General features: G+C 31.2%; 2 protein-coding genes across 2 annotated transcripts; one reads left to right on the top strand and one right to left on the bottom strand.

The window, feature by feature from the left end:
* Positions 1-435: 435 nt before the first annotated feature.
* On the top strand, positions 436-2,598 carry LOC145067216 (uncharacterized). Its single transcript, XM_079014407.1, has 6 exons — positions 436-899; positions 1,076-1,165; positions 1,342-1,525; positions 1,620-1,826; positions 1,990-2,104; positions 2,244-2,598. Exons 2-6 carry the CDS (start codon positions 1,083-1,085, stop codon positions 2,486-2,488), a joined length of 834 nt encoding a protein of 277 aa, XP_078870533.1. The 5' UTR covers positions 436-899; positions 1,076-1,082; the 3' UTR covers positions 2,489-2,598.
* Positions 2,599-7,924: 5,326 nt separating this feature from the next.
* LOC145066573 (diacylglycerol kinase 4-like) lies at positions 7,925-11,224 on the bottom strand. The gene is made up of 12 exons (XM_079013870.1): positions 10,582-11,224; positions 10,061-10,183; positions 9,771-9,908; positions 9,606-9,691; positions 9,374-9,461; positions 9,228-9,303; positions 9,066-9,148; positions 8,906-8,976; positions 8,724-8,801; positions 8,564-8,651; positions 8,357-8,473; positions 7,925-8,282 (listed from the first exon to the last, which is right to left on the bottom strand). Exons 1-12 carry the CDS (start codon positions 10,927-10,929, stop codon positions 8,124-8,126), a joined length of 1,455 nt encoding a protein of 484 aa, XP_078869996.1. The 5' UTR covers positions 10,930-11,224; the 3' UTR covers positions 7,925-8,123.
* Between the last annotated feature and the right edge of the window lie 8,672 nt (positions 11,225-19,896).

The raw sequence follows: 19,896 nt of genomic DNA, 5'->3' as shown, positions 1-19,896 counted from the left end.
AGTTTTCTCTAAATAAAAACATATGGTAAATATTATAAATTCTCTTGATGTGTTTGTATTCATCAAAAACTATAATTTGTTTCGGTATTATACTATATTTTCTTTTTGACGTATATGGATTAATGTAAAACACTAAAACTTATGTTTATGTGTTATTTTAATGTATTTCGATTCATCTATAACTTATTTTTATGTGTATTTTTAATATTTGAACTTGTAAACATCAAATTTATAATTTATATATGTATATATGTGTAGAAAAATAGAAAAAATAAATGAAAAACATAGAAACCGGTTCATCCAGCGGTCGAACCGGTTAAACCGGAAACCGATGACCATGCCGGTTGAATTAAAAAACCTTTTTTTTAAAACAGTGATTGATTTCAACCCTTTCCAAATCGATTAGTGTTGAACAACCTTCCACTTCCTTCCAGTGCTTCTTCTTCGTTCTTTCACTTCACTTCAGACTCCGTTTTCCTTTTTTTCATTTGCTCCGCTTTTTGGGGAATCTTCTGAATCTCGCTTCCATCTCTGATGCGTCGTCTCTACTTCCCTGTTTCCTCATGTATGTCTGCGATTTACGACTTCCTTCTGTGCAATAGATCTTCACTCGAAGAAAAAACCTAAGGTACCATGTCATCTATGATTTCACGTTTCCACTGAAACAGAGAGATCGATAGAGGGGAAAGAAATAAAAATTACAAATCAATTTTTTGTGCTTGTCTGTTCGATTGTTGCTAACGAAGAAGGTAGATGAAGAAAGGGATCGAGAAATAGAGATCAAGAGGAGAATGAAGGCAGCGGCTTCGCTGTTGCTGCTTTTCCAGGTTCTATTGCAGTGAAACTGCAGCTGCCGGTAGGGGTGGCTACTGGTGGTAGTGGCGGCAGTATACGGTGAGGTTAGTATCTCACCTCTAATTTGTTTTCTCTTTTCGTTTGGAAGAGGCGGACTACTTTAAAACTGGTTGACCGAGAGGCTCCCCCACCGGTTGACAGCCGCGAAACCAGATCCATGTCCTTATGTCCTTATATAAAGCCTTTACTATCAGCGTTAAGTCTAGTGTTTTCATCCCAGTGACAAAATGTGTATATCAGTGTTTCTATGGCAAGCTCATCCACTCTACCCGTTTCTTCTATTGCTCAATCGAGATGAATATCATATACGGTGAGTTAAATTTGAATTTCAACCCATTTTTGTACATTTTGCAAAACAATTCAACCATTTACAGATTCAATTTTGTTCCAATATACTTGAACTTTGGCAGATGAGTTTTTCTTGCTAACTACTTATTATAATATGACATGATCGGAGATGACTAATTGCTTTGCTATATATGTAAGACCAACGGAGCCACTGCATTGGTGGGAAGGTGGAAAAATATTGGGTGGCAGAGATGTGACAGCCGGCGGAACATGGTTGGCCTCTAGCGGAGAAGGAAGGGTGGCTTTTGTTACCAACGTTCGTGAATTGAACTCAATATCTACAGCAAAGAGTAGAGGTGATCTCCCAATTCGCTTTTTGCAGGTTGGTTTTTAAGTTTACATTGTATTAAATCATGCCCACCAACTGTTTGTGTTTTTTCCTGTTGGTATGATTTTGGTAATTTTGATGATTACAGAGCAAGAAAAACGCCATGGAGTTTGCAGAAGAAATTGCAAAGGAAGCAGATGAATACAATGGATTCAATTTGATAATTGCTGATCTTTTGTCCATGAATATGGTTTATGTAACCAATAGGCTGAAAGGAGATAAGTGCTATGTGACTTCAGTTTCACCTGGGGTCCATGTGCTATCTAATGCAAGTCTAGACACTCCATGGCCTAAGGTTAGCAACTACAGCTGCCTATTTTATGCAACAATATTGTGGCCTTAAAAAGAAAAGTTGTTGCATAGATTAGAATACTTGTGAAAACATTGTTGCATAAAAGGTTAATGTTTTCTTTTTTTTTTTTCTAATATGTATTGTATCTATCTAATTCTCTACTCAGGCTCAAAGATTGGAACATGGTTTTAAAGATGTTTTGGATGAATATGGTGAAGGTGAAATTCCAATTACTGAGTTGATTGATAAACTGATGAGAAACACTGTAAAAGATGACATCAGCATAAAGGGGAATTGATGGTGGGGGTTATTAAGGAATAGGAAGAATGAAGGGAGAGGAGGGGGATAGGATAGGATTAAAGGAATTTTCCCCAACTTTCTAATTTTGTTCCATTTTGTCAAAGGTGCTGACGTGGCGTTGACATGGGAAAACATATTGGGTTTATACCCATGTGGATGCCACGTCAACAGTAGGTTGGTATTTCAAGACCTTAACATTTATATATTTGATTCTGAATGTTGGTGATATGAAGGACTATGGTACACGAAGTACTTCTGCATTGGCTGTAAAAGCAAGTGGTGAAGTATTGTTTTATGAAAGGCATCTTGAAAATGGGTTATGGAAAGAGAACACAGAAACATACATGATTGAGAGAATGAAGTGAGGGTTAATGTGTGAAGAAATATAAGTATGTTGCTGTTATGGGTAAAGATATGTAAGTAGTAAGTGAGGTGTTATGGGTAAAAAAATAAAAAGTGTTGCTATTTCCTGCAACTTGTCTTATTATTTTTTTTAATCTTATTTGGGATGAAAGTTAATAGTGTGTGCCTTGAACACGACACGATCTCGGATTTTTTTGAACTAACACGAAAACGAACCGATTAAAAAACGACACAACACGACAAGGATAACATGAAAAACAAGACAAACACGACAAAAAATGTTAAATCGTGTCAATTTCATGTCAAATTTTGAACACGAACACGACACGACGTCCTGTTTTTTACACCTGACACGAACACAAATTCGAATTTCAATTTCGTCTCAATTTGGTTTCGTGTCGTGTATTTTTGTCATGTCGTGTCATCAATTGCCACCCCTATCCTCTGCCCACAAACCAAAACTGCAAACCTCCCAAATAATAAAATTTTAAAAACAACTTGTGAAATATGAAAAATTAAAGGTCGACAAAAAGTGAACTAACATAAGACAACTTCTTATTCATATGTATTTCATTAATCTTGTTCAAGCTACTATAGAAAGGAAAGTTGTATTTTAAGCATATTGAGTTTGGCAGTAAAGATTTCATTACTTCATATCTAATAGACGAAATCGAAGATGAGAAAATACTGGCAAATTTGTATGAAGATGTGATAGAAGCTCTCAAAAATGAGAAGAAATATCATGAAAATTATATGAAATGTTAAATTGTGATTTTTTGTTTATATAAGATATGTAATGGTTTATTTATTAAATCCGAATTATCAATGAATCTATTGATGTTACTATACCTGTACTTTGATTACATAAATTATATCAAGGTTATCAACGTACAATGACATTAACTACTTGTAAATAATGTTTTTTCTGTTTGAACTTAACGCCGCCAATAACATATATTTGGTCCACACACATGTATTCACGATAGAGCATTTATCATATTATCTTTAGTTCGATTTAACGACCATGTTGCCGGAAAACTATATTCGCTACCAAAAACATATACCGAATGTCGCAGACTATTTATCTGCTAACATGAGTCAAACCGAGTTATTATGGATAAATGGGAATTCAGGAAAAAACAAATTTGAACCAATCTTTTAATTAGACATTCCCCAATTATATTAAAATTAATTAATTGACTAGTTTCTAAAAATTACTGCTACAAGGGTATTTTAATCTTTTAGGCACTATATAAGAAAAAAAAAATCAAATTTAGAGATTCTACCAAAAATCAAAGGATGTTTTTTTTAATAATCAAAAATTACTTTTCAGTTTTCATTATGAGAGAATGCCTTCATTCTTAAATTGCTTTTGTTAATTATCAATTTTTATAAGATTTGTAAGGATTAATGAAATTTAATTGCAAATAATTAATTAACATTACCAATCTACAATTCTTTAGAATATACCAAAAGCTGGTTTTTATAATAACATTTTTTAAGAATACATACGATTCTAATACATGCATATATGAAACACGTGATCATATAATGATTCTCAAATTCAAATTCATATATATATATATATATATATATATATATATATATATATATATATATTTAGAATACATTCTAATATAATATATTTCATCTTCTACCATAATCTAGAATGCCCTTGATCTTCTACTAGAATATAAAGTGTGTTTGATCTTCTTTTTGAATCCAAAATACACTTAAGAAAATTCATTTTTACAAGATCACTTGATTTCAACCATAGAAAAATTGCACATTACCTAATTTTCTTTAAGAATCTTGAGTAAGTGAACCAATCTCTTGTAATTAAAAGATTAGAACTAAAGAATGCATTTATATACATACAAAGATATCTTGATGTAATACGTTTATACAAAGATATTCTGACAAAATACATAAAAAATACATAGCTTTATATATACTAGAAATTGGATTTAATCATATGCAAATCACCATGTTAATTTCTTAGCTTTCTTAAACAAATTACTTAAGTGTTTTCACTTAGACATTTCATCTAGCACTTGTTATGCAACATATAATAATAATAATAATAATAATAATAATAATAATAATAATAATAATAATAATCAAAGAGACAAAGAATTTTGTCTCACCTAAATTCCAGTGCATAAGACTAACGCAAGCTGAAAATTAATAAACCTCCATGAAACACACACAAATAGAGCAAACATAGATTCAATTCAGGTGGAAATTTAAAATGGTGGAAAATAGATTGTACATCACCTACACACAAGAGAGATACATATATTATCTTCAGTTAGTCGATATGCAAATAGAGATGGAAAGAGAAACCATGGTCTCATTGTTGGTGATAAAATCTAAACCCTCGATGTGATCGTTAAGGTAATGATGGTGGTGGTGTTGGATTGGTCGAGAAGGAGGTGATGATGATTAGTGATGTCGACGATGATGGTGGTCTAGCGGAGACCTATAGAAGAAAATGGTCATGATGATTAATTCCTTTAATAAGAATGAATAACATGCCCCTTTCCCTTCTCATGTTGAAGCAATGATGGTATTTTAATGTGGATAACTAACAAATTTGCCTTAAATAAAGGGATGATATTATTTATATTTGATTTATGTAGTTAACATAACTAACTAATAGCTAAACTTACTATTCAACCCCTATATATTCAATTAATTATTTAATTTTAGTAATTATAATGATTGGTCTACATTAATTCTATATATATATATATATATATATATATATATATATATATATATATATATATATATATATATATATATATATATAGGGCTAGGATTAAATATGAACTACAAATATTGTGTGAATGTATTACCAATTCTTGTCCATTAGATTAAAAAGATTGAATGAGTGTGAATTGAAGGAACATATGATTAACATAGGATAACATACACTATATAATTACACTTATTTAATTATTAATTATAAAGATATTTAATTTTATTAACATATATCTAAAAAAGAAAGAATGCTTATTTATTGCATATTTTAATTGGATTTTTAATAAATTCTTATTTATAAAATTAAACGTTATTAATTACATCTTTTTTTTAAAACACATGTTCATATGATATTAGGATGAACATACATCATTATCTGTTCATTCTTAATGAATATGATTACAAACAAGTGATTTTTCTAAGAGTTATCCTTCTTAAAGAATATAATTGTAATCAAATGAAAATTATCTATATTTTAGACAACTAAGTCAAATGATTTAATAAAATAAAATCAAATAAAATTCAATTCACATCAAAATATAATATGATGATGAGTACATATTTTCATTCTTTCATTCTTAAAGAATAGTAGTATTTCATTCAAAGTCATTTTTAGAATTAATATTCATAAAGAATACACTTCACATATATTAGACAATAACATATCATTCTTTAAGAAAAATATAATGCAATATAATCAATAACATGTATTATAAAAATAAGAGTCATTTTTATAACATAAAACAACCATTTTTATAATATAAAACAATATTATAAAAACAAGAATATATACAACATTTTGAAAAATATACAAACAACCTTCTATACTACATTATTTCATAATTTGTCACAATTCTTAAAGAATAAACAAAAATAATTATAATTTATACTGCATTCTTTAAGAATCTGTCATCATTCTTGAAGATTTTTTGTTTGTTTTTTGATGGTTTTCCTGTACCTCCTCACACTTAACCTAAACGAACAAATTATTCACTTAAAACTTTCGTTTTCCTCCTATAAACAAAAACGAGAATAGTTAGAACATTTGGTGCCAAAATTAAATATTTTTTAATTAAGAAAACAACTTAAATTACATAACAACCTACCTTTCTCATGATCCACTTCATAAATATGGAATGAGCATTCTAAAAGCTTATTCTAAAATACCAACCTCTTAATATATAGTGTATGCTATTCTCTATTTCTGGTCGCCACTCAAATTGATTCCCTTCTCATGTATGATTATTTGATCGCCAACTGATAGAAATTCAAGATTTTGCTTCAAGGAATTATCAACCATCAACTATTAACATCCAATAACATCTACATTTTGACATCATATAAAGTAATTTAATTTAATGAAATTATAAAGGATAATAAACTAAAAACAAAAATCACGAGGTGGAGCAGTAGACAAAGATAAAAGCTAATTCCCAAGAGGCATGGCTTTTTTAAATGTTAAAATATTGGTAATTGAATTAATTTCTCACTTACACATACAAGAAACAAACTTAACACCTCCATTTTAGAGATAAACTTAGAGTTTTACTCAATTGATAAATAAGTAGTCATTTTATCATTAGGAGTTTTAATACGTCAATGGTGCAACAAAAATCATAGAGAAAGTGAAGATTTTGAATAGTTTTCTAAGTTGGTAATGGCTTCTCTTTCTGATGTATTAACTAATCACCTAATCTATAAGAAAATTTCATTTAAGCATATCAACAAACAATTAATATGCATGTAAAATCACAAAGCTTTTTTTTTTTTTTTTTTAAAATCAATCTAATAAAAGTGAACCTAAATGTTTTGGGGTTTGATACAAAGAATAAAATGGAAAACAAATCAAAACATAGACCTGGTTATTCTAAAAAAAAACTTAGAAATTAAAGACTAAGGCTACTACAGGGCGTAAGAAGAGAAGAAAGATTGTTTTTAGCTCATTTTGATAATAACTCCAACCAGGATTCCTAATCTCTTAAAAGTTCAAAATCAAAGAAAGAAAAAGCTATTTAACATTCAAAATCAAAGAACAAGAGTACGTTTTTCAAGTGTGTTGACAAATCAAAAAACAAGAGTAAATTGATGTAGAATAAGAAAACTAAACAAAATTCAAATTATTGATCATACCTATATTTATTCATACACAAGTCATTAAATTCAACATCTTCACTGTCTAATCTACTTCATTTACCTATGGTAGTCGGCAACAACGGCGAAAGTGAAGATAGTTAGACGATGAGATATGAAGGAGGGGTGGGATGGTTTAGACGTCAATGCTTCCAAGGGAAGTTGATGATGAAGGATTGTTGTCGCTGGAGGGGAGGCATCGGTTGAGGTCTTCTATGCCGAGAAGAAGATGGATGTAGGGGAAAAATCGGGTGAAAAGAATTGGGAGGTGAAGAACCGAGGGTCGGATAAATAAGACTCATACGAGATGATAGGGAAACAGTTATTAGATTAATTATTTTACCATAATTAAACATAAAACGATATTATTATATTTTATCAAAATGAGTGGTTAAGATTTGATTATACACTCACACAATATTTATGGTTATATATGAACCTAACTCTATATATATATATATATATATATATATATATATATATATATATATATATATATATATATAATCACAAATAAGTAAGAACCGAAAACTCGAAGAGAATGATAACAACAAAGCACTATGATTTACAATTAATTATCAAACCAAACCAAACTAATGGGTTACAATGTTACATCATTGCATAATCTCAAATAAGAATATGCAATTTCAAGTTTTTTACAAGATAATACAACTAACACATTTATAAAATAAGTATTTAACACCACTAAATTCCCAACCCTATGAGCTCACGCGGTTTGTATCACTTTCCTTTGATCATGATCGACTGAAAAGGTACCCTTTTTATGTCCAAGAAAGTTGAGAACTCATTGTTCATCGGTTGTTTCCATGGTTCTCCATCCATCTGCATAAAAGCTTCTTTCCAAGCTCCACCTCTTAGCTCAAACCGAATCTCTGAAGCCTGAGAAATGTTACAAAATGACTTATCACATACATTGTAAATTTACTTTTTTGCCCTTTTGTAAACCTAAATACCTGTGCAATGTGTTTGGCTGAGATTAGATCGGCCATAACAAATGATGCATGCCATCCATGTTTAAAGCCAAAAACTTCTAGAAGACCATCATCTGCTTTAGCCTCAACAAAACCTTTCTGCAAATAGATAATTAATAATATAGTAAATTCATTGTTTTCTTTTTTTTTTTTGGTAATCAATTGTAAATTCTATAAAGAAAATCTTACCTTTTGTAAATAGTCAGGCTTCAAGTTACCCCATGGATTCCTTCCACTTGCATAACTATGAAGATTCAAAGCGACTATTGACCTAACACTGAAAAAAAAAAGACACTTTAGACATTTGACAAATTTTTTTTAATAATAAAACAAAATAAAATAACTTTACCTTGATGGAATAGCAATAGGTTCCCATGTTGTGCTGTTTAGCCTTTTAACATGCAGCCTCAAGATGTTATTTAGTCCCCTTACATTATTAACAATTACATATAACAAATTAAAATCTTTTAATTTTAATCCTAATGCATTTCATAACTTACAACAGGATATTAAAATATGAGAATTTCTTACCTCAAACTTGGATCAGCTATACAAGGTGTAAAAAACCACCCTTGTTTGCAACTATAACTCGAATAAATTATCTAAAACAGAAAAGTTTATAAATTAATAAAGAAGATATAAGAATATAATGCATGACATTTTTCAAGAAACATAGTAAAGTTTATTACACCTTGTTTGAAATAGGACCTTGTGCAAGATAAGGTTTCTCATTTCTTAGATGATGAAACCCATAAGCCACTTGTGCATCCATTCCTATAATCAAAAGTTCAAAACTCAAAATTAATTATAAAACTATGTTTTAAATTTTAATTAAGAAAATATAATAGCATACCTATGCTGAAGTAATTATAAAAAACTCCTTGGTAACAAGAAACTTTTTCAGGCAATGGTCCATCAACTTTTAGATCCTGAAATTTATTATTATAATAGAATTTAACATATGAAGTTATTTTTTAACAGATTGTCTACAATCCTAACCTGATCAAGAACAACTTCTTCAGTTCGTTTTAAGGAATAAGGTGCATCCAAATCTGTGCCATTTGGCATTGATATTACAAGATTCCAACTATATTTCATAAAAGAACACACAATTAATTAACACTTTTCAATTTTCACTTTTCACTTTTCATTCACACATACTTATAAATTATAATAATGTAAAGATTTAAAAAAAAATGTAAATGTAATCAAAGAGATTTGAGTCTCTCACCTATCGAGGCGACTAGTTGGAGCACGAATAGACTTGTCAAGAGTCTTTTTTATAGCTGCTTTCCAATTAAAAGGAAATGATCCACCCTGAAAATTAAATTTAAAAAACATTTCAAAAACTTATAACAAATTGAAATTAAAAAAAAAAAAAGTAAATATAAATTACCCAACCAAAACTTCTTGACAAATCATTTCCTGTGCCAAGAGGGACAATTGCAGTTGGTGGAACTGGGTCCCGCCCGGCTTTATGAAGCTCTCCTAGGCACCCAAGAACCCATCCTACCGTTCCATCACCACCCGCAACCTATCATTATTAAACAATTTATAAACCTTAAATTTTTACCTTAAAATTATATAAACTTTGTATATATATAGTAATATAGTAACATTGTACGTTGAAAATTAATTTTAAAGAGTAAAAAGTAAAAATAAATGAGTGTGGGATACGAGATTTACCACAATTCTTAATCTTTCACGGGTTTCTTTAGCACACCCATCGCCAATACTAGCGAGCTTCTCAAGACAACCCAAACCATATTGAATAAACTCATGAGGCTTTACACTCAGAAGATCAATAACCTGAAAATCAAAAGCGAAATCATTGAAAAAGGAAGTGAAAGAAGTTTGAATCTGTTGGCGTTTGTATATGGGTTATAATATGAGGTTTACAAGAAAGGATTTAAACAGAAGGGGTTTGAGTTTTTGATCGGGTCTCGAATTGGTATCAAGTATAGAAATTTCAAGAGCATAATCAAAATTGGTTTTAGTTTATGATTAAAAAAGTTCAGAAAGATCAGTATTGATGATGTAATTCGACTTTAAAACCATAAAAATCGTCGATTTTCATGACGCTTGACTCTGACCAGATATGCAAGAACAGAAGATAAGATTTAAAATGAAAGGTTACTGATAAATTAATGAAATCAAGAGAATTTTACGGGGTTTTAAACTGATTAATGGAGTGAATTAGACGTTACCTGTTCTTCCCCCATTAAATCCTGCAACCTAGCCATAAGTTCCGGGCCATAGCGTCCACCGCTCTTGGAATTAATGAAAACAATCAACGGCGATTCAGGGGCGACTTGCGGTGGTTTGTCGTGACCGGTGGTAATGAGTTCGTAATGAGGTTTTCCGGCGTCGATGTCTTTTGATGCAATGGCGTCTTTGATAGCGAGGCGTAAATATTCCGGCATCGTAATCTTCTGCCTCAGCTCCTCTTTACGAATCCGAACCCCAGATAACGACGACCACCCTTTGATCGACTCTATCACAGATGACCTTACGGCTACTTTAGCCACCACCGTCTCCGGTCCCGGCGATTCCATTATTGATTCTCTATTTCTCTCTCTCTCAGGCGACACACGAGCTAACACAATCAAGACAAGACTCGAATATGTTCCTCTTTTAAACCTCTAAGATTATCGTAACCGAATATTCTTACGTGTTGAAAACTTGGAATTGACTTCAGTTATTCTTAAGAGAGAAAGTGTGTGTGTGTGTGTGTGTGGTGTGGGAGGAATGGGGCCGGAGTCCGGGTGGGTGGGGTTCTGTTTTAGAACGCCGGCGGGAGGGCATTTGATAAATGCCCTTAAGGATGGAATTAATTACGAAAGTGCCATCTGAATCCTCAGGTTCTACGCCCTATAAAGATCCACGAGTTTGAAGTGTATAAATAAGCTTATTTTCATTTTAGACCCTCAACTTTAAGTGAAGTTTCACTTCACTACTTTCTTATAGAAAATGTTTGCTTTCTATAAAACTATGTATGAATCGTTAATAACTGTTTTCAAAACTTCTAAATTCAGTACGAAAAATCACATAAATATTAAATGAGATTAGTAAATGTATGATTTTTCCTTCTATCTCGGCAACCATTTTGCATAATCGTAATTGAAAGCAATGTTATTATTCTTGATGAGAAAAAGACATGAGATTTTGTATAGAATCAAGAAAGAAATCAAGATTTAAAAGGAAAATAAATTTGCATTTTAACGAGATACCATATAGACTTTAAACTTTAAAATTATATTGTAATTATATTTACTTGCATCCATGATTAAATTTACTAAGAGTCTAAGACATGTTTTTGGTTGTGAGATGCGTTTATATACTCAAAAGTATAAATGTGAGGGATATCATGAAGTAATACAAAAATATTAGTATGGCCCCTCAAAAAAATATAATCATTATAGTGTTGCCCACCAAAGCGTAGTGTCTAAAAAAGTTTTATGTGGTGAATATGTAAAATCAACTATTTATTATTGTACATATGTCAGTGTCACAATATGTCTTATATAATTCTTCTAACATTTTTACATGGATGTATATCTTATCATATTTTAAATGTGCATAAAATGTATGACAAAGATGGTTCATTTTTACATGGATGTATTTCTTATCATATTTTAAATGTGCATAAGATGTATGACAAAGATGGTTGTAATTTCTATTTTGTTTAAATATAAATTATGGATTTTGTTTTAATGAGGAGTTGGATCAATTTTTCTTTCTCAATTTACAATAAAAGCTTATATCACATTGCATTGCACTACTCACAACTAGTGAACTAATAATGTAATAAAAACAAACAATTTCAGTCTTTTAGACTATTAAGCATTAATATAATAAAATAGTTTTATCTTATAAACAATGAAAACAAATTCAGTCTTTGCAGTTAGCTTTCATTGACTTCTTAAACTTAAAGAGTTCTAGAAATTCTTAAGAAAATGGGTTGTTACATTGACTTCTTGAAGAGTTCAAGAAATTCTTAATAATGTTCTATTTTTAGGTCCATTTTCTGTTGAGACCATATCAACACGAAAATATTATATTATTTCATAATGACATACTCTTCACCTCATGTCACTCTGATTAAAGTAAAGCATATAAAAAAATCTCATAAATTTAAGACTTGTTATAAATTTGAGAATGAATGAAATGATATGAACAATAAAGGGAAAATGATACGAATGACAAAGGGTAAACAATTAATATAAATGTGAAGTTTGATCACAAATCTATATAAATAATTATTTGTGACAATGAAAACAAATAAACGAATTATCAAAATAAGTTCATGGGAGATTTGGAAACATAATATGTGAAAATTTCATTAAAGAAGAAAACAGGGAACTCATGTGTATGTCTAATAACCTTTGGGGTAAAAAAGGAACTTTGTTCTCATTTGATTTGGAAATAACAAGGAAAGCAATACACCATTTGGTCGACTTGTCGTTCTTCCATGTATACACATCATAATCATTACATACCGTATTTATTGCACTTATTTTTGTTTTTGTGACATATATATATATATATATATATATATATATATATATATATATATATATATATATATATATATATATATATATATATGTTAGGTTCATTTGAAACGGTCTAATTTTGTGAGACCGTCAGACGTATTTTTTATTTTTCTTTAGTTAATTCAAGTTCCGAAAATAATATTTAAAAACAGAATTTTTGAATTTTTCCATTTATTTTGCATTTTAAAATTATTTTTAGATTTGATCTTACGGTCTCATAAAATTAGAATGATCTCAAATGAACCTGAATATATATATATATATATATATATATATATATATATATATATATATATATATATATATATATATATATATTTGAATTTATTGTAATATGGTATAATTATAACTTTTTTTTTTAAATAAATCAAAGGTACTAGATCTATGTAATAATACAAACAAACCCACAAAAGTGGTCGAGTCGTAGGATGACTTGTTGGAGATGGCTTAAAATTTATATGATTTAATTAGTAATTTATATTCTAATAAAAGAAAATGTTATAAACCTTTTTTTGTTTTGCTCTCTTTCAATTATTGTCCACTTGTATCATATGTGAGTTGTATTTCTGTTTTTAAAAATTATTTGTTGACACATGTGAGCCCATCGCTGTATACTATACATATAATTGTCGACTTGTACCTTTCGAGAAGGAATACAACGGAAATAATCAATGAAATTTTAATATCTTTTATAATTATGTATTGTGCTAAAACAGATCAATCATATATTCAAATCACAATAATTATATTAATTGTTACAGTAGAGATAGTTTAATATTAGAAAATTTAATTAAATTAGAAAATGTAAAATAAAATAAAACATAATATATTTTAAGTGTTTTTACAAATTTCAAACAAATATATATATATATATATATATATATATATATATATATATATATATATATATATATATATTAAAAACAACATTTAGTTAAAAAAAATACTACAACAAAACATAAATTAAATCCCAGAACAACAACTAAAAATGAAAATAAATACTAAAAATAATACTACAAACGACAAACTATAAGAGTACTTAAATTCTAAAAATAAAAAGGGTGGGTTTCTACATTATTTCAAGTCGTCTCATAACGAAAATATTTCATGATATGGTATTTTGGATATTCAACTTTTGTTGCGTTTAAAACTTCTCCATCGAAAGCTCCGGCCTCACGGGTATTTATCTTGTTGGTGAAAATAACATTAAATTTTTTCATTTTTTGTTGTATATTTTTCTATTTGGGAGCAATTTAATGTGTTGAACGGTATAAACCCAAGTAGGCCTGACAATTGGGTTGAGTTCAGATTGGCGGTCAGAAAACATAAACTCAACCCAACCCATATAATATATGAGTTGACGGGTTGGCGAGTCACGGGTTGGTGGGTTAGAAACCTCAACCCAACACAACCCATATTACCTGTTTAAGTATATGAGTTCGCGGGTTCACAAGTTAATAGGTCAAACCCAACCCATATAACTCGTTTAATAAATAAACAACACATTTTAAAAAAAATGAGGTTTTTTCAACATAAAATCATAAAATGAATAAAGTAATTAACATAAAAAAAAGGTTTTCAATATAAATTCATGAAGACAACATCCAAATAAAAATGAAAAATGAAAACATTCATAGAAACTGGATGTGTTCGTGAAATAACGACATGTATTTTTTCTTTTTTTGATTAATGAACCGTAAACACAGATTACTCATATACGAATACGGAAGGAATACAATGATACAGAATATTACAAATACGGATGGAAATCAAATTTAATATATATATATATATATATATATATATATATACACACACACACACACACACGGGTTAGTGGGTTGACCTGCGAATCCAAACAGATAACCCAATCCAACCCATGAAATAAACGGATTAACAGGTTGGCGGGTCAAAAATCTCAACCCAAACCCGTCTAATTTCAGGTTGGGTTAGTGTCGGGTTACGGGTTGGGTCAAGAGTTGCCACCCCTAACCCCAAGTTGCTGCTTAAAATTAAAGCCGATAAAAATCAACCCAACTCGAGCCCAACCCAAAATTAGTGGGTTGGGTTGAGATTTTCAATTCATTTAAGTTAAACGAGTCAACCCGTTTAACTCATTTAATTAAATAGGTTGACTTTGGTAAAAATTATTAACCCATATTCAACACACCAACTCATTTAAATTTAATATATATATATATATATATATATATATATATATATATATATATATATATATATATATATAATTTAATAATTTTTTGAATATTATCATATATTAATCAAAGTATTAATTTATAAATTATAATGTTATATTATTATTTACATTTTAAAAAATACAATCTTAATTCTCATCTTTTTTCTTAGCACCGACAATACTAGGTATCGACAAAAATATAATAACCCATAAACTTAATAATAGTTCTTCTTTCAGACCAATACACCAAGAAGAAGTAGAGAAACTTCTTAAAACATGAATGATCAAGGAAGTGAAGTTCCCAAGGTGGCTAGCCAACATAGTCGTTGTACAAAAAGAAGAATGGAAAATGGAGAGTATGTGTGGATTATACGAATCTCAACAAGGCTTGCACTAAGGATCTTTTCCATCTACCACACATAGACTTCATGATAGACGCCACAACTGGTCATGAGTTACTAACGTTCATGGATGCATCAGTAGGGTTCCAAAATATCCAAATGGAACCATCTGACCAAGAGGATACATCATTCATAACCCCAACAGGTATATATTGTTATACTACTATGTCATTTGATCTTAAAATTGTAGGTGTAATATATCAAAGGCTCATTTAATTAAATAGGTTGGCTTTGGTAAAAATAATTAACCCATATTCAACACACCAACTCATTTAACTTTAATATATATATATATATATATATATATATATATATATTTAATTTAATAATTTTTTGAATATTATCATATATTAATCAGCGTATTGATTTATAAATTATAATGTTATATTATTATTTATGTTTTAATAAATACAATCTTAATTCTCATCCTTTTTCTTAGCACCGACAATACTAGGTATAGACAAAAATATAATAACCCATAATAAATAATAAAAATGAAAGAAAAAGAACATAGGAATGCTCACAGATTGGGAGAAGGAGTTCAACTTCTTTAACGCCTCCTCTATCTCGGCGTTCTCAAGATCCCAAGCATCAGATGGCTTTCTCTTGCGAGATGTCGGGGTCTTCATGGTGAGGTCGATCTAAGTCTTCTTGGGAGCAATTGAAAATGGATCTTTTCCTTCTTTACCATGAGCAAACCAGTAGACATGTCATCTTGAAGTCCAGACAAGACAAATCGGGCACTAGAGCGAGTGTTTTTGGATCCTACACATTAAGAAGGATCCCCATAAGTTCAGGATCTTTATGATAAAATAGATAAGAACACCGAGAAGGATCCTTACCAGTGGTCATCGAAGTTGTGGTAGAAGAACCCTCTTGAAGACTAGGAGACTTGAGTTTGAATGATCTAATGTCTGCAGGTAAAGCAAGAAAATGCCTCACCTTGTCTTCGATCTCCTCAGCAGCAGGAAAAGCTTCACCAAACTTGTAACTTGCATCAAAATGAGCAAAATAAGAAACATAAACCCTTGGATCCTCAAGATAAATAAATAAGATCCTACCCCTTTCAAGTTAGGCTTTAGGCAAGAGATCCCCACCATCGATAGAATCTCACCTCATAAAAAAGAACTTTTCCTTCCAGGCTCCATCGTTGTGTTTGGTTTTTAAGACAATGGGAGATTTGTTGGTCTTAACCCTAAACAGAAAACAAGAACTCCAAAAAGTAGAGAGGTCATAAACGGAAGCTAACTCGGTAATGCCAATGTCTAGATTATGGGAACGATTCACTCGCTCAATCTAGTACAAAATCCTCCAAATAATGGGCGTTGCTTGGACATAGGAAAGCTTGGTGGCTTGGAAGAAATCAAAAATAATACCCGAAAAAGGATATTTAAGGCCTAGAGAAAAGGGATATTTAGGAAAGCATACCCAAGAAGGAGAAACAAAATCAGGCTGGACAGAAAGATCAAAGGACCTCAAGATTGTATCAGAGGGAAAAGTTCCATTGGTCTTAAGATACTGCATGTCATCATCGTTGAAAGAGCAAACCTCATCACGGGCCAGAAGCCCCTGATCGAAAAGGTCATTCTCTGGAGGAGCGGTAATGCTAGCGCAAGAATGGACTATCTTCTTGCCCATGATCGGAGAAAGGACAAGTACAAAAGGAATAATATGGGGAAGAAATTACCTGAGAAGGTAGCCGTAGATGTATTAGGGAAGGTAAAAAGAGTTAAGAGGGTTACCTTATATAACCAAATGGCATAAGAGATAGGCTACGATTTAACCGTGTGATGATTAACCTTGGGCAGATAAACCCTATCCGATTAGGGTTTAAAAATTCAAAATCTTTTATCTCTTTCATTTATTATTTTTAAATTATACCGTTAATACGGACAACTAACCCCGATATTTCATAGGTATAATTTGGGGGCAAGTGTTAGGGGCAGGATCCTTGACTCATTCAGGATCCTCAAATACTTCTGAAGCCTCAGGATCCTTAAACACATTCCAGGATCTTGACTGTTACCACTAATATCTCTAAGAATTGTAACAACTATATTTTCTTTATTTTTCTCACATGTGCAGAACTAGTCAACACAAGACTCGTTCTCAACGAAGAGTCATCTCAACTAGGCAAAAGACCTGGAATACCCAGTTAAATAATGTTCATATGCTGATTCTGGAGGATCCCAAAATTATCTAACTTCTTGTTATTAACATTAGACTATAAATAGCACATGTAATTAGCACAATAGGGACATATTAAGCGCATTCACGATACTTGTACTTACATTTACACATTCATCTTTGTATTCAAAATTTTATATCAAAAAAATCATCAAGGCAGGTGATCATTATCACCTCCCAAGGTTTTATGCTGAAGATCCTATCAAGGATCAATGGCTTTCCTTGTAACTCACTTGTGTGACTTTGATTATCATTTCTTACTTGATTTATCACAAAACCACAGCCTCTTATACAGTTTTGTTAGGCTCTACTTAGTTGATATTTGACAAAAACAATATCCCATAAAGAAATGGGAAGAGAAGCTCGACTTATCATGGAATGAACCATATCTAACAAGGTCTGATTGCACCTCTCGGCCACACCATTAAGTTGTGGTGTCCTAGGAGGAGTCAATTGTGAAAGAATTCCACATTCCTTGAGATAGTCGTGGAACTTGATACTAATATACTCTCTGCCTCTATCAGATCGAAGTATCTTTATATTTATGCCTAATTGATTCTCGACATCATGTTTAAACTCTTTGAATTTTTCAAAGGTTTATGATTTATGCTTGATTAAGTAGACGTAACCATATTTGCTATGATCATCAGTAAATGTCACATAAAATTGATTAGCATCCTGTGTGCTGAATTTGAAGGGCCTACACACATCTGTGTGTATGAGATCCAACAGACCCTCACCTCTTTCACAAGATCCAATGAAAGGTGATTTTGTCATCATCCCCAAAGACAAGATTCTCATTCATCATATGGCCTTAAGTCATATGATTCCAACACTCCATCCTTTTGGAGTTGGGCGATAAGTTTCTTGTTAATGTGACCAAGACGACAATGCCACAAGCATGCCTTGTCTAAACCATTAGACGAATCAATATGAAATACACTATTACCTAAGCTATCAACACAAATCATAGTTTCATACACACTATTACAAGAAAGCTTCAAAGATAAAGATATCATTCTTATAAACCAAAATCGATCCATTCATGCCACTAAACAAATATTGAAAACCTTGTCTAAATAGTGCATGAAAAGAAATAATGTTTCATCCTTCCATGCTCCACCTCTTCACTTTATCTTAGTTCCTGCAAATCAAAACAAATATGAAAACCACCTCCTATATCAAGGACGCAAGAATGAGTAGGTTGTGAATTATTAGTTTGAATAGTGTAAATACCTGATGATGATGGCTTCACTTTGCCATCCTTGATGTCCTGCAAGTACTTGGGGCAGCTTCGCTTCGAATGGCCTTATCATTGAAATAGAAGCAATTGGCCTCTTTGGTATCACTCACATGAAGGATGTCAGAAGTGGGCTATGCTTTTGGGTCAATGTTAGACAACCCAATATGGGCCTTGCCCTTCCAGTTCTTCTTAGAAGCACCTTTCCTTTTCTTCCCTTTATTTTGCACAATCGCTAGTACAGGAGTACTAGTAGCAGTAGGGGTGTAAATCTTCTTCATCTCTGACTCTACTGTCTGCAATAGGTTGTGGAGTTGGGAAAATGTTGTTTCATTGTTTTTCAAATGATAAGTCAAGATGAACTGACCATAACAAGGTGGAAAGGAGTTAAGGACCATGTTAATGGCCAACTCCACATTGAAATTCACATTGAGTTTTTCAAGGCGCTCCATGTATCTTTGCATTCTTCATACATGGTTCCAGTCTGACTCTCCTTCCTTCAACTTGCATGCTATAAGAGCTTTGACGACTTCATACTTTTCTTGATGAGCTCTCTTGTGATAATTTACAACAAGATCTAAGTTCATCTCGTATGACCAATAGTCCTCATAGAGCCTTTGCAACTCAGGAATCATGGCGGCAACCATGATGCAAGAAACCTTAGCCGCATCATCATAATGTTTCTTGTAGGAAGCTATTTCTCTAGGAGTAGCATGGGCTTCATCGATCTCGATAAGTTGTTTTTTAGGGACATATTCTTTGCCCTCGCATCAAAGAGCCATCTTGATGTTACACATCCAATCATTGTAATTGGTTCCATCTAATGTCACCTTGGACACGACTGAGAGAAGATAGAAGTTGTGGGTAGTTGTTTGTGAAGCAGAAACATCAACAGAAGTAGACATATATAGAGAAAAAGTAGTTTTTAGTTAGATGAAAAT

Source organism: Lactuca serriola, chromosome 8 (assembly GCF_051521515.1).
Source record: "Lactuca serriola cultivar US96UC23 chromosome 8, Lser_US96UC23_V15, whole genome shotgun sequence".
NCBI lineage: Eukaryota > Viridiplantae > Streptophyta > Magnoliopsida > Asterales > Asteraceae > Lactuca > Lactuca serriola.
This window is presented reverse-complemented; position numbering and strand designations above follow the sequence as displayed.